The 16,397-nt window shown below is 49.6% G+C and overlaps 1 protein-coding gene across 2 annotated transcripts in view; it reads right to left on the bottom strand.

The window, feature by feature from the left end:
* TDRD9 (tudor domain containing 9) overlaps positions 1-16,397 on the bottom strand; it is a 100,681-nt gene that overhangs the window by 44,610 nt on the left and 39,674 nt on the right. For both annotated transcript variants that reach the window (XM_032345448.1, XM_032345449.1), the window contains 5 exons: positions 11,493-11,596; positions 5,396-5,460; positions 3,010-3,064; positions 2,770-2,854; positions 1,432-1,489 (listed from right to left, as the gene is read on the bottom strand). In XM_032345448.1, the coding sequence (XP_032201339.1) occupies positions 1,432-1,489; positions 2,770-2,854; positions 3,010-3,064; positions 5,396-5,460; positions 11,493-11,596 (367 nt within the window). The remainder of the gene's footprint in view (positions 1-1,431; positions 1,490-2,769; positions 2,855-3,009; positions 3,065-5,395; positions 5,461-11,492; positions 11,597-16,397) is intronic.

Genomic DNA, 16,397 nt, shown 5'->3' with positions numbered 1-16,397 from the left:
GGCACTCGCTGGGGAGCACGGCCCCCATGGCCTGCTGGCCTCTAGGCCGCACGGCCCACTGCTCTGGACATGCAAGAGCTGTCCCCACCTTACAACTGTGTCTCCCGCAGCCCAGCAGACCCCCCGGCACACCTCCCACCGTCGCACTGCAAAATACCACCGCCTCCTGCCCTCACCAGTCCTACCCTCCTCATGCATCGCCCCCCACCCCTCTGCCCCAGTGTAGTCTGTCCCTGGATGAACTGGAGACGACGTCGTGCCTACGCTCAGAACTCACTCACATGCCCTAGAAGGCCTCGCACAACCTGGTAGCCCATCGCTCTATCTCCCTGACCTCTTCCCCAACCGCGTCCTTCCGGCTCACCTGGTCCGGCTCTCCCGGCCTCCCTGCTTCCTGCACTTGCTCGCGGACTTTGCACACTCTGTTCCTCCTACGAACACTCTCCCTCAAACCTCCACCCCTTCCCCGGCCACTCCATCGACAACTTCAGTCGCCTTTCCCCGCTGCTCCCTGCACCGCCTCCACACATACCATCAGTTCACATCCTACACGTCTGTTTTGTCTTTCAATTACCCACCCCTGAAGCTATCTGAGAACAAAGACTCTTTGCCTGTTTTCTATTTCTCCAGCACCTAGAATCATCCCTGGCACAGGGACAAGGCACAGTCACTCCCCCGAGTTCACGTGTTTACCTGTCCAGGCACACCGTCTTCTTCAAACGTCCTGCTTCTCTTCAAACCCGCTCCCTAAGCCCAAACCACGTCTTTCCATGGCTCATTCCTCATTCGATTCAAGTCTTGTTCAAATACAACTTCCTTAGCCAGGAGTTCCCATACCACACTGTCTCCAAGATCATTTTTCCCAACAGCTGGAACCTTTGTCTGATGTACTGTCTGGCCAGCTGTCCCTGCAGTGACACCTCTGTCAGCCTGGGAACCGGCCGTCTCTCCCATGAGAGAGGGCCACCATGAGACAGGGCTGCGGCTTATCCAGCCCTGCCCCTCCAGCCTGGAGACGGCGCCTGGCACCCGTCAGCCTTCCAACTAGGAATTAAGGAACTTAGAAGACGAAGTGATCGAGGACCCGGACGGAGAATACCACATCAGGAGTGGTTTCCCTCCGAGCGGACACGGTAACCCACGAAGCTACCCTGAGTGACCGAGATCAGCCAAGCTTCTGCCCACACCCGCCCTCCAGCCACAGAGCCCCACCTTGGGCAGCCCCAGGCCCTCCCGCCCATTAAGAGCCTCAAAATGCCCCGCAAGGAGGAGACGTGGTGAGGTCTAAGCACAGAGAAACTGTACGAGCCTCCTTTTCTCAAGTCTCTCTTCCGAAGAGGGGAAGAGACGGGCAGGAGGACGACGAACCCGAGGGGCAGATGCGCCACAAACACTACAGCGACCCTCTGCGTCAGACGCGGGGCGCCTTACCGTATTTGACATCCGGAACTGTGACGGAGCTCTCTGCGATGTTGGTGGACAGGATAATCTATCAAACATCAAAAACAAAGCATCTGACATTCCTACTGTCTACGGGAAACATTAGTCAAAGAAAAAAAAAGCTCAAAAATTATCCAAAAGCTTTTTAATGTAAACACTGGACTCCAGTTTTAAAATTAATAGTTCTTCTATTTTCAACAAGCTACACAGCCCAAGGGATCAGGAGAAGGGCAGAGGGACTTGGAGCAGGGCGGCCCCAGCTCTGCCCTACATCGGGCTGTGCCGCTGGGCCAGGTGCTTACCTCGCGGTTCCCAGACACCCTGAGCACAGAACGACGCCGCCGCCGCCTGCCCCAAAAGGGTTGTTGTGACCATCACAGGACTTATCAAGGGCAAAGTGCTTAGAACTGTTGCTGGCTCAAACCGTGATCAACAAACAGATCCACCTCCTCGGACGGCTCGCACGCGGGCACTGCGCCACTACGGGGGTGTCAGTCCGGACACACCCTCCTCCCATTCACCATCTCAACGCTCCGGCATTCAACCAATTAAAGTCTCAGAGAGGCGATCTGCTCACAGTGCCATGACGACAGGTGACGGGGCCCTGGCTCCGTCCAGCTCTCTGTCCGCGTCCACACACGCCACCCCTCTCCCCGATGTGATCCCGCATGCACAAAGCCCAGCACCACAGCAGTGCTTTAGAACAACAGGCAAGAAGCCAGGCAAAAACAGCTGCCCCATCCCTGAGACATGGGACTGCAGGGGTGCTGGGACTGCCCCGAGGCCAAAAGCACAACCAAGCTGACACACAGACGCAGGGCTGGGCCTGTGACCACACTGGGACGCCAGGCCAGGTCCCGGCTACCCAGAGTCAGGACTCCTGTACTGGACACAAGGGGGCTGACCGGTGCACGCGACGTTCCTGACCATCTCGGGCAGCTCTAGGAGGGCCGGGCTAAGACACCGCCATGGCGCACACGTAACTGGAGAGTAAGAAATCTTCTTTATCCGGGACTGAGAATGTGGGTCCCAACCAAAGTTGCCAGAGCAGTCCCACAGCTTGAGAAAGAGCAGCAAGTAAAAGGAATCAAAATCCACCAGCAACAATGCCCAAAAGTTGAGGAAACTTAACAGCGTCAGCAACCGACTTACAAAAGGAAGACAAAATTAAACAACATACCTGGCTCATCAGGCACTTAGCTGCTGAGCGGGCAACCACCAGCGACAGAACACAGGGTACAAGTCAGTGCGAACGTGAGCGCTCGCCGCTGGCACAGGCTCTAAGGAAAATGTACCTGAAGTGCTTGCCACTTGCCTCCCGGTTCCTACCTTTCTGTACCCAGGAACTGGGCTTAAAAACACATTATTCTGTTCTTCTAGAGTCACGCTTGAATGGAGTGGGTAGACCTGTAACCTGGGGACAGATTAACGAGATAAAATGTCCATGAAGAGTAGATGCACGTGAGAACACACCAAAATGACGGACGTCACGGAGACGACCAGAATTCTTCCAGGCAGAAGCGATACGACAGCGTATCGGAAAAAGAAAGCTGCGTCATGCGAACCCACCTTTTGTGAACCATGTTTGTGAGAAGTTCGTGCATGTAGTTGATTTCACCCAGGCCTGGGGAAGAAAGGAAAGTGGAGGGGAGAACATGTATTTATTACAAAAAACAAAAAACAAAAACGACAACAACAGAAAAAACCTTTAAATCAACATGACATCTTTTGCAAAAAAGGCCCAACCAATTCATCTTATTTGACTTTTTTATCCTCTTTGCCCAGTGACGTCACAATTATAAATAAACTGTACAATGACACTGACCACTAGTAACTCAAAAACACCGGGAAAACCCCACATTCTTCCAGTGTTTCACTTTCCACAGCAGAGCCTGCCTGCAAGTCTGGCCATCTGCACAATTTTACATGTCTTTTTTATTCCCCACTGACTTTTCCAAACTTCCTACGATAAACATCCAACATTTTACAACCAAAAAAATAGTTTTTTAAAAAGTCTTGGTCCCAGAGATATGCTAAGTTATTTTCATTTTGTTTAAGTAACGTCTATAAACTGGGGCACCTGGGTGGCTCAGTTAAGCATCTGCCTTTGGCTCAGGTCATGATCCCAGGGTCCTGGGATCGAGCCCTGCGTCGCGCTCCCTGCGCATTGGGAGGCCTGCTTCTCCCTCTCCCACTCCCCCTGCTTGTGTTCCCTCTCTCGCTTTGTCTCTGTCAAATAAATGAATAAAATCTTTAAAAAAAAAAAAAAAGAAAGAGAAAAAGAAATGTCTATTGATAACGTAAAACTTTCACATGCTTTTCCGTCATCCCGAATTATCAACTCTAGAATGGATTGAACTGTGTCCCCCCCAGAGACGTTCAAGTCCCAGCCCCAGTACCTGAGAACATGGTTTTATTTTCAAACAGTCTCACTGCAGACATAATGAGCTAAGGTGAGATCATAACGCAGAAGACAGGCACTCACTCCAATATGACTAGTGTTCCCTTTAGAGGGAGGGAAAGACAGGCACGTAGCGTGTGCACCATGCTAACAAGCGAGGCGGGGACAGGCGGGATGCCAGGAAAGGATGGCAGTTGGCCACCAAAAGCCGGCAGAGGCAAGGCAGGGCTGTACCCAGAGCCCCAGCGGGAGCAGGGCCCTGCCAACAGCCTGATTTTGGACTCCTCGTCTCCAGAACAGTAAGAGAATAATTTTGTAGTTTGAAGATGTACAGTTTATAGCCCTTTGTCACAGCAGCCCTACAGAACAAGTACAGAACCATTCCAGAAAGATCATAATGAAATAAACATATTCCAAACCTGCATTCACATAAACACAGGACAGCCAAGTGAACTGTGAAAGATCATTTGTTAACATTTTACATTTTCTGCAGACAATGTGTAGCACGTACAAGGGATTCACCTCACTCTGAGGTATCCTTGGGCTCAAACCACCGTGGCTCTGCTCTGGTCGGCCTCCCCTGACCGCTGTTAATGCGCGCAGCAGGCTGCGACAAACGCTTACTGGGGTGAACACAACTCCAGCCCACGGTCAGCCAGTGGCTGCTTCCTGGGGACAAAACTAATCCAGATCAACTAAGCAAGACAGGACCCAAGCTGTAAGCTCAAATGCTGTACCGCAAAATTAAGAGTTAATTACTTTTATTCAGGTTTTTGTTCTCCAAATCTACCAGCACAAATACTCGCATGCTCTCTATTACCTTTGGCAACAAAAAAAAGTGAGTTATTGTCATGTTTCACCAAACGATACCACTTGATTAAGAAAAATAAAAAACATCATTTTGGGGCACCTGGGTGGCTCATTCAGTTAAGCAATAGCCTTCGGCTCAGGTCATGATCCCAGAGCCCCGGGATCAAGTCCCGCGTCAGGACTGCAGCTCCATGGGGGTTCTGCCTCGCCTGCAACTTCTCCCCACTCAGGCTCTCTCTCTCTCTCCCTCTTAAATAAATAAAATCTTTACAAAAAAATTTTTAAAAAACGCCATTTTGAAAAAGTACAATTTAACATAAATTAATCTTTTCGGATATCTGAGGGCATTTTCTCAAATACCAAGAACGGGACAGAAGGACCCTCCGAGGACTCCCGTGGTGTCCCAGTGACCGTGCTCTCGCTCAGACAGCTTCGGACGTACACCGATGGCCCCTGCACCTCGCACTTATACATGGAACAGTCAGTTTAAGAAAGCCAATCACTACACTGGAAATTGTGAAGGGGGCAAGACTGCCTTCAAAAACCCAAACTCTTCGTGACCAAGCGCTTTAGCAACATGAAGGCTGCAGTGAGAGCTCCAACCTCAAGTCGCAGCTGTTCGAGTTCTCGAGGTCCAGGAACCACTAAACTCACACGGCGAGTACCACACTTCACAGTACGGGCTGGGTGCACGCAGCCTCCATCCGGGACACGGCACCTCCAGGCTGCAGGTGTGGCGCTCACCTGGCAGGAACACCAGCACGCTGCTCCGCTCCAACACAAACTGGGCCCCCGACCAGGTCTTGCTCCTGTTACAAACAGGAAGGCACAAACGTTAGTCCCGGGAGCACAGCCACGGCTGGCCCGAGCCCCAGTGGGCCAGGCTCTGATCACGAAAATCTCTTACAGATCGTTGCTGTAACGTTCCTTTTCGCATATAAGAAACCACAGAGGCCCCAGGACACGGCCCCACAATCACTAGGGTCCCTAAGGCCCTCAACTCCCAGTTTTCTCCTATAAAGACTCATTATTTGCCAGAGTTTCCCTTGAAATTTAGCTACTGTGATCCAGATTCTCAAAATACAAAACTTTAAAAACAACTACAAGTAAAACTTAAACTCAAACCACCATCTCACCTTCCTGCTCCCATCAAAATACTTGCTTTGTGTGAAATCAGAACTTCCGTTCTCTGCACCCTGAGCTCTCCTCCTGCAGGCAGGTAAGGTGGTAACAAGACAGATAAGGTCCCTGCTCTTTGGAGCTCACATTCTAGCCGGAGAGACAGAGCAGAGACGGGCAAGCACATCAGGTGCCTTGGGTTGAGCAGGCAGACGGCCGGCAGGAAGAGATGGGGGCCAGAGCCGCTGCGTCGCAGTCCGCAGCCCACCCGCACATGCCTTCTCTTCCTCCACAGGTATCGTTCCCAGGCACGGCCTGACTGTTGTTGCTTGGCTCCTCCAAGGGATGATAAAGACTGGGGCACCTGGGTGGCTCAGTGGGTTAAGCCTCTGCCTTCAGCTCGGGTCATGATCTTAGAGTCCTGGGATGGAGCCCCGCATTGGGCTCTCTGCTCAACGGGGAGCCTACTTCCCCCTCTCTCTCTGCCTGCCTCTCTGCCTGGTTGTGATCTGTCAAATAAGTAAATAAAATCTTTAAAAAAAAAAAGTAATGATAAAGACTAGAGTGAAAACTAATAAAATAGAGAAGTAAAACAACAGAGAAAAATCAACAAGAGCCAAACCTGGGTCTCTGAAAAAAAAAAAATGAAATGGACAAATCTTTACCTAGTTTGACCAAGAGAAAAAGAGAAGATTCAAAATACCAGACAGAATCAGAAATGAGAGAGGGCATTCCTACTGACTTTACAGAAATGAGAAAGATTACATACAGGAACACTATGGACAGCTGTACACCCACCACGTAAACGGCTGACATGAAATGGACACAAACTACTAAAACTGACCCAAGGAAGGAACGATCTGAAGAGATTCACAACCAAGGAAGAGAGATTTCGTTCAAGACTCCCCATAAAGAGGGGCACCTGGGTGGCTCAGTGGGTTAAGCCGCTGCCTTCGGCTCGGGTCATGATCTCAGGGTCCTGGGATCGAGTCCCACGTCGGGCTCTCTGCTCAGCGGGGAGCCTGCTTCCCCCTCTATCCCTCCTGCCCCCACTCATGATTTTTCTCTCTCTCTCTCTCTCTCACACACACACACATACACACACAAACTCTCTCACTCTCAAATAAAATCTTTTTAAAAAAATTATTTTCAAGAATCTAAAGAAACAGAAAAACATCCCATACGAAGACTTAACATGGTAATAGTTAAGATGGTAATACTCTCCCCAAACTGACCTACAGACTCTACACAATCTCCCTCACAGTCCTGCCTTCTCTGGAGAAACGGACATGCTGATTCTAAAATTCACACGGAAATATAAGACAGTACAGAGACAACAATCCTCAGTAAGAAAAAGTTAGGAAGACCCATACTCCTAATTTCAAAATTACTTCAAAGCACTGGTAATCAAGATAGTGTAGTACTAGCCCAAGGACAGATATACAGATCAACAAAATGGAATTTAGAGTCTAGAAATCAGCCCATACATTTATGGGCAACTCATTTCCAACGAGGGGGCCAATGCCGTGCAACAGGGAAAGAGGAGTCTTGTCACCAGCAGTGCTGGGACACACGGACAGGACACATGCTAGAGAACGAAGCTGGACTCTCACCTCACACACACGTGAAAATTAACTCAACAACCTCAGACCCAAACAAAAGATCCAAAACTATTAAGCTCTCAGGAGAAAACACAGGGATAAATCTTCCTAAGCCTGAACTCGGCAATGGATCTTTAGCTATGTCACCAGAAGTATGAGCAACAAAAGAAAACGTAGACAAATCAGACTTTACCAAAATTAAAAATGTTTTGTGCTTCAAAAGACATCAGCAAGGAAATAAAAACACAATCTACAGAGTGTGAGAAAATAGTTGCAAATCATGAATCTGGTAAAGGGCCTGTTCTGGCATATATAAAGATCTCTTATAATTGAACAATAAAAGGATAATCCAATAAAAGATGGACAAAAGACTTATGTCTCTATAAATACGTATATCTTTAAAGAGGATATACACATGGCCAATAAGCTCGTAAAAAGGATGTGCAACATCATCAGTCATTAGGGAAATGTAAATCAAAACCACGATACGACACCACCGCACACCCACTAGGAAGGCTTCAAGCAAAAGTCAGACATCCACCGGGAGAGCTGAGGACATGGAGAAACCGGGCCCCTCCCAAGGTGCTGGCGGGAAAACGATACGGATGCTCCGGAAACCAGTCTGGCACTTCCTCAAATGCGCACACAGTGACCGTATGACCCAGCAACTCCACTCGTGGGTGCAGACACGCAAGAAGAATGAGCCTGCACGTCCACACAGGTCCCTGCGCATGAGCTTTCTCAGCAGCATCCGTAAGAGCCAAAGGAGAAAGCCAACCTAACTCGCCATCCGCACACACGCAGCTGAACAAACTGTGGGGTACAGACCCCACCACGGAGTATTACATGCCCATAAAAAGGAGTAAAACACTGCCGTGTGCTACAACATGGACGAACCTTGAAAACTTACACTCGGTAAAGAGTCAGCCACCCAGGACCAGACTCCCTCATACGAAGGTCAAGAACAGGGAAACCTACAGAGACAGGAAGTTCTAGTGATGAGCTGGGCGGGCGGGGGAAGGGGAAGGATGAGGAAAGAGAGCAAGGGGTCATGGTTTCGTTCTAAGATGATGCAAACATTCTAGAACGGACTATGGTGCGGGGCGCCTGGGCGGCTCCGTCAGCGGAGCGTCCGGCTCTGCGTTTGGACCCAGGTCGTGATCCTGCAGTCTCGAGCCCGAGCCCACGTCGGGCTCTGCACTCAGGGAGGATATGCTTCAGAGTCTCTCTCCCTCTGCTCCTTTCCCCTGCCTGAGTGCTCTCAAATAAGTAATACATACACAAATAAATTTTTTTAAAAGAATGAAAATAAAGAGACTGCAAAGGTTTTAGAGGCAAAAATAAAAAGCAGGGGTCGTGATCTTAAAACATGACAAAGTAAAACTGAGCCCCCAGCATTAAGCAAGACCAGAAGGGGACAATAGAACGCCGAAGGTCGTCATTCACAGCAGCACGGACAGAAAGCAACAGCCGCAAGCCCAGAAAATAGGGAGCAGCCAAAATCCGGAGCTCGGGCAAAACCAGATGCCGGGGAGGATGCGCAGCAACGGGGCGTCTCGTGCCTTCGCTGTGGGGAAGGTGAAACGGGACAGCCGCTCTGGAAGATACTCAAGGTTTGTTTTTGGTTTTTTTTTTTTTTAGATTTCATTTATTTGAGAGATGGCAAGAGAGCATGCACAAGCAGGGGGAGGGGCAAACGGAGAGGGAGAAGCAAGCTTCCCGTTGAGCAGGGAGTCCCACTTGGGCTCAATAGTAGAACCCTGGGATCATGACCTGAGCTGAAGGCAGACACGTCACCCACTGAGCCACCCCGGCGCCCCACTTGGGTGATTTCGTACACAATAGACAACTCGCATCCCACGATCCAACAATTGTGCTCCCTGGTGCTTACACAGAGGGGTTGAAAACATACATCCCCACACACTCTGCACACAGACATTTACAACAGCTTTACTCAAATTGCCCAAACTTGGAAACAACCAAGATGTCCTTTGGTAGGTGAACAGAGAAATAAACCGTGTCCACCCCGATGAAGGAAGGCTGTTGGGCACTAACCAGAAAGGAGCCATCGAGCCGTAAGATGACACGGAGGAAATGCAAGTGCCGCCAAGGGAACAAAGGCAACCTGAAAAGACTGCACATGTATGAGTTCCAGCCGCAGGACATCCCGGAAAAGGCAGAGCCACGATGACGTTAAGAAGGCTGTCATGAACAGGAAAAAAAAAAAAGGTGGTCATGGGTTACAGGGGCGGGTGGGACGAACAGGCAGAGTGCAGGCAGTCCGAGGGCAGGGAGCCATTCTGCATACGACAGTGCTGGCCAGGCGTCATCATGCGCTTGTCAAAACCCATGAAACGTGCAACGCTAGCAGTGAGCGAGCCTCCAAGTAAACCACGGCCTGCGGGCGACAACGGCGTGTCCGGCAGCACAGAGGTGTGGCCGTAGTGCGAGATGCGGACAGCGTGGGGCAGGGGGAGGGCACATACATGGGAACTCTGTGCGATTTTCTCCCTACAACTACTTTCAACCTACAACTACTCGAAAAAATAGTCTACTCAAAAGCGAAAAAAAAATCCACAAGTGCATTGTGACATAAAAGAGAGCAAGAGGCGGCGGTAATGAAAGGGGAATTCCTCTTCACAGAACAACCCCGGGAGTAAGAACGAATGACCACGGAGGCCACCAGCCACGCGGCAGGACCATCGGGACCGCCCACACTGCTGGGCGAGAGGTGGCCAGGCAGCATCAGAGACAGCGAGGTCCGCGCTCCTCGAGCCTGCCGAGTCTCAGGCAGGCTCAATGATGAGTAACCCCCACCTGCTCACGTTAGTCACGCCAGCGGCCCCCCAGGACTAATGAGGTGGCTGAAAGTCAGCTGGAGCCAGATGGCAGAGATGCCTAAAAGGAGGGATCAGACCATAAAGCTGACTTCTCGCTGCAGTGAGAGGCCAGACTGTACAGAGACATCATCAAAATGCAGAAGGAAAAATAAAAATGTTGCATCTCATGTAAATTACATCTCACTAAAGTTACTTAAATGAAAAAAAAGAAAAAGCAGAAATAAGGAACCACCTACATTCTACAACCAGACAAAACTATGTCAAGAGAAAAAGTGAAATAAAGACATTTTCAGCAAAATAAAAACATCTACCAAGAGACTCTTTAAAAAGTTTTTGAAGGATGTGCTTTAGGAAGAATGAAAATGATCTTCGGGCCTGAAAAGCAGGACAGAGTGGCGAGTAAACACACTGACAGACAGTGAGTAAATGGAAACACAGAGATGACAGAGAAATACAACCGGCGAGCGCGCAGAAACGCAGCAGAAATACCACCCGGCCGCGCGCAGGCTGGAGGGGTCGGAGCCTGGATTCCGGCCGACTCAGCGGTAAGACCCTGAGGAACTCTACCCCACAGGGCTTTACACCTGGCAACTAACCATCAGGGTGGCGGGGCGTCAGGCCGAAGGACCCGCAGCTACCCCACAGTCACTCTCTGGCTGTCGTGACGAGGGGACTCTACGTCCTCCATGTCTGCTGTTCCGACAGATGAATTCTGTTCATGAACTGTAGTAAACCGAGCGCAGAAAGGTTCATCGAACAGTTCATGTTTTCATGTTTTCAATCACAGGCTCTACCCACCCCTTACAACCTGCCGCTGTTCCTAAGGGAAAATGTGTTCCAGGTTCGAAAGGCCCAGCTCTGCCCCAGAGCGGGAGAACGGACGACAAGGCCACTGTCGGGGGCCCGTGTTCCCAACAAGCACGAACCCCGGCAGAGAAAGGCTCTCCACGGCTGCTCCCAGCCTGGTCCCGTCCATTTTGCCTCAGACTAGGAGTCACAGGACTCAGCACGTCTGGAAACCATTCTCTCTTCAGGCTGTGGTTTCTGACTTTTAAAACTGTCAGTCATTAAACTGTACTTGGTTTTAACTACGTTAAGTGGAAATTTCCAGTAAAAAGAAGCACAATGTACTAACATGATTCTAAAATACATACAGCAGCTACCGGAAGAGTTATCTACGTCCCTCTCACCGCTGGAACAACCCTAGCAGCCACCTGCACGAATCACTGCATTTTTAAAGATCCTACACTTCGAGCACACGCCACGTCCAGCGGGTCTTACCCTCTCTCTTTCATGTCCAAGTCGTCGAACATCTGGATCAGGGAGATAGCGACTTCGTAGATGTCCTTCGTGATCACCGGCTCCTCCAGGACACGAGGAGGAAGCTAAACACAGAGAAGGGAAAGGCTGAGACACCAGAGCAGGACTGCAAGAGGACCTGGGGGCTGCAAGGGCGACTCTCTTTAGTCTAGCAGTGACACGGGAACGAATACCCCAGGGAAAAGAACATCCTACAGCCAAGATGCGAACACCCGCTGGTGTCGCGCTCTCCTCAAGGCTCCCACAGCCTCAGTACCCGCAAGGATGTCCCTGACCTTGGCACCGGAGCAAGGATGGAGTCGGGGCCAAACACACACAACTGAAATGTCTGTCGGGAAGGCCGGTCTGCAGACGGAGCAAGCTGCTCTGAGCATGATGGAGCCAGAGTTTCTGATCCCGGCACCAGCGAACGTCCCGTCAAGAAGCCCTGAGCTGTCAACACCATCCCAATCACAAGGACCAGGGACAGGTAACCGCCCACATACCTCTGCCAACTTACGGTCAGAATATAACCACACCATCTAGCTGCCAAGGGTTAGAGGATCACTGGACTACTTTTATTTATGTTTTAATTTAGGTTTAATTAACGTACACTGTTACCAGTTTCAGAGGTAGAATTTAGTGATTCATCGGTCTTCTAGAACACCCAGTGCTCACTACATCACGTGCCCTCCTTGATAGCCATCGCCCTGTCACCCTCTCCCCCCGACCCACCTCCCCTCCAGCAACCCTTAGTTTGTTTCCTCTGATTAAGAGTCTCTTATGAGGGTAATGGGTGGCTCAGTGGGTAAAGCCTCTGCCTTCGGCTCAGATCATGATCTCAGGGTCCTGGGATCGAGCCCCGCATCGGGCTCTCTGCTCAGTGGGGAGCCTGCTTCCTCCTCTCTGCCTGCCTCTCTGCCTACTTGTGATCTCTGTCAAATAAATACAGTATTTAAAAAAAAAATAAAAAGGAATCTCTTATGGTATGTCTCCCTTTGTGATTTCATCTTATTTTCCCTCTCTTCCCCATGATCCTGTTTTCCTAAATTCTGCATGTCAGAGAAATCATGTAACTGTCTTTCTCTGACTGACTTATTTTGCTCGGCATAACACCCTCTAGTTCCACCCACATTGGCGGAAACGGTCAGGAGTCCTCCCGGCGGCTGAGCAGCCGTCCGCTGCGTAAATACACCACAATCTTCTTCTTCTTTTTTTTTTTTTTTAAAGATTTTATTTATTTATTTCACAGAGAACACAGGTAGGCAGAGAGGCAGGTAGAGAGAGGAAGGGAAGCAGGGTCCCTGCTGAGCAGAGAGCCCGATGCGGGGCTCGATCCCAGGGTCCTGGGATCATGACCCGAGCCGAAGGCAGAGGCTTTAACCCACTGAGCCACCCAGGTGCCCCTACACCACAATCTTCTTTACCCGTTCACCTGCCGAGGGGCATCTCAGCTCTTTCCAGACCGTGTATTAAAACAGACCCCAACTGAGCCCGCCTAAATGAAAACCACCCTCCAGGCACTTCCGCACAATGCTGGGCTCAGCCGCAGCTGCAAACCCCTGGAGGAGCGGGCCCCGTGGGCTTCGTGGGGCCAAGGCTGCCGCTACAGAGGAGTCTCTCTACAACGGCCGACATGGCAGCGTTTGCACTGAATCAATCCATAGCCACACTGGGTTTTCTGCACCGAGCGTGAGAAGGCTTCTTAATTTAATCCTTGTACTTATCAAGTGCTATGTTCAAGGTGTTGTACCTGACTTTGTGGAGGACACATCAGAAGTCTCCTTAACCACAACTGCAAACTTTCTTCCCCAATTTTTAGAGTAAATTAAGTCAAATGGCAATAAACCACTTTTCATTATTATTACAATCCTAGTAATGTAAGTATGACAAAGTTTTATTTAATCAGTAATTGTGAAGAAGCGTGCCTAATAAATCCGTTCTTGTCCAACCTTTACCTGAAATTATTTTCTACTTTATCCAAATAAGAACTGTAACAAAATTGTACAAAACAGAAAAAGAAAAAAAGTACAATTTTCATAAATTCCAATGTAGCATTCAGATCCATCTACAACAGTTTTCCTACACACAAACCCAGAAAAGATGTGTCGTCGGTTCAGAAGTATTCGCAGAGTTCTAGAAGCCAAGCCCAAAGAACGTTGCTTGAACTCCACGCTAAGGTGCCAAACAGCCACGCCTTCTCCAAGCTGGCTTCCCACAGGCAACAAAGGAAATACAAGTAGGTAGGTCAGGGCCGACCTATCCACAGTGGAATCCGGCCTCCTCCATGCGCAGGAGTCAGAGGCACACGACAGCCAAGGCCGCTGCTTTCCTGGACGGCACCGTGCGGTCAGAGCGCCGGGCAGCTGGTCCGACGGGAAGCTCTGGCAAAGGCCACGCGGGGGAGCAGGGACAGAAATGTGGAGGGAAGCAGTGTGACTCCCGCAGGTGGACCTGGGGACACTCATTCCTCCCGGCGGAGGACCCTGTCAACAGGAGGAGGCAGCGCCCTGCTGCTGCCCCACGCGTCGGCCGCCACCGCGCAGGCCGGCTGTGCCCGGACAGTCAGCTCGTCCCAGGCGGCGGGCGGGAGGCGGGTGAGGATGGGCGTGCGGGTGGTGGGGACCAATGGCGCCCGCACTCTGCGGGTCACGGAGGCCCCGCCACAGCCTCACCAGAGTGCGCAACTGCTTTTCCTGTACTCTGCCAAGGGTGGGGAGGGTTTGCTAAAAAAAAAAAAAAACCACAGTTGAAAACAAATAACAAAAAGGACTCGAGCGTCGTCCAAGAGGCAAGTCAGAGTCCGCAACAGGAGGACCAGAAGGGCACCGCGGGCCTCGGGGAAGGGATGGCTTCCGAGAAAGTCAACGTGGCCAACCGTGCTGAGTGTTACAGGTCAGGGCTGCGGGCTCCTGACTTAACGAAGGTCCCTAGTGGTTCTGACAGATGCCACCTCAGAGCAGGGGCCCTGGGGGCCAGACCACAATGAACGTGAGCCAGAGAAAACCCGGACACTTTGACAAAGTTTGGCAGAAGCTGAGAGAAACATGGGACTAAAGAGGGAATTTTTTTTTTTATTTTTTTTAGTACCCAATTCATACATGTTTTTATTTGTTTTGTTTTGTTTGTTTGTTTTTGTTTTTTCTGGTTTTTTTTTAATTTTTTATTTTTTATAAACATATATTTTTATCCCCAGGGTAAAGAGGGAATTTTTTAAGATGAAAGTCACTCAGTTCTGTTGAAACGAGGACAAGATGCTCACAGCTTTGTAACATAGCTTGAGGTGGGGTGGAGGTACCACACGTTTTTCCAACATTCCTCTGGCTACTCGGGATCTCTTCTGGTTCCATACCAATGTTGGGATTATTTGCTCCAGCTCTGTGGAAAAAGCTGACGGCATTTTGACAGGAACTGTACTGAATCTGTGCAGTCTGCCCTGGGTAGCATCGACACTTTAACAACATTTGTTCTTCCAACCCATGAGCATGGAATGTTCTTCCATTTGTGTCTTCCTCAATTTCCTTCACGAGTGTTCTACAGTTTCCTGAGTACAGATCCTTGCCTCTTTGGTCAGGTTTATCCCCAGGTCTCTGAAGGTTCCGGAGGCGACTGTAAATGGGATCGACTCCCTCACTGCTCTTCCTCCTCTATCAGTGTTGGTGCACAGAAATGCAACAGATTCTGTGCACTGATTTTCTATCTTGCCACTTTGCTCAATTCCTGTAGGAGTTACAAATACTAGGGTAGAGTCTTTTGGGTTTTCCACAGAGTATCATGTCATCTGCAAAGAGTGACAGTTTGACTTCTTTGCCAATTCAGACACCTTCTATTTCTTTTTGTTGTCTGATTTCTGCAGCTGGGACCTCCAGTACTATTCGAACAAACAATGGTGAGAGCAGGCATCCCCGTCGTGTTCCCGACCTTAGGGAAGAGCTCAATTTTTCCCCACTGAGAATGGTATTCACTGTGGGCTTTTCAAACATGACTTTTATGATACTGAAGTATGTTCCCTCTATCCCTACACTGTGAAGAGTTATAATCAGAAACGATGCTGTACTTTCGTCAAGTGCTTTTTCTGCATCTACTGAGAGGATCATAAGGTTCTTGTCCTTTATTAATGCATGTGGGTATTGAACCACCCCTGCAGCCCAGGAATAAATCCCACTTGGTCGTGGTGAATCATCCTTCTAATGTATTCTTGGATCCCATTGGCTAGTATCTTGGTGAGAATTTTTGCATCCATATTCATCAAGGATATTGGTCTGTTAATTCTCCTTTCTGGTGGGGCTCTCTGGTTTGGGGATCAAGGTACTGCTGGCCTCATTTCCCTTCCATTTCTGTTTTTTGAAACAGCTTCAGAAGAATAGGTATTAATTATTCTTTAAATGTTTGAAAGAATTCCCCTGGGAAGGCATCTGGCCCAGGGATGCTGTTTTGGGGAGATTTTTGATGACTGCTTCAACGTTCCTGCAGGTTATGGGTCTGTTCAGGTTTTCTATTTCTTCCTGGTTCAGTTGTGGTAGTTTATGTCTCTAGGAATGCAGCCATTTCTTCCAGATTGTCAGATTTGCTGGTGTACAGTTGCTCATATGTTCTTATAATTGTTTGTATTTCTTTGGCGTTAAGTTGTGATCTCTCCTCTTTCATTCATGAATTTATTTGGGTCCTTTCTCTTTTCTACATCTTTTTAAGATTTTATTTATTTGAGAGACAGAAAGCATGAGACGGGGGACAGTCAGAGGGAGAAAAAGATTCCCAGTGGAGCTGGGAGCCCAGTGTAGGTCTCGGTCCCAGGACTCTGGGATCATGACCTGAGCCAAAGGCAGTCAATTAACCAACGGAGCCACCCAGGCACCCTTTCTCTTTTCTTTTTGTAAGTGTGGCCAA

The sequence above is a fragment of the Mustela erminea genome, chromosome 5 (assembly GCF_009829155.1).
Source record: "Mustela erminea isolate mMusErm1 chromosome 5, mMusErm1.Pri, whole genome shotgun sequence".
Lineage (NCBI taxonomy): Eukaryota > Metazoa > Chordata > Mammalia > Carnivora > Mustelidae > Mustela > Mustela erminea.
This window is presented reverse-complemented; position numbering and strand designations above follow the sequence as displayed.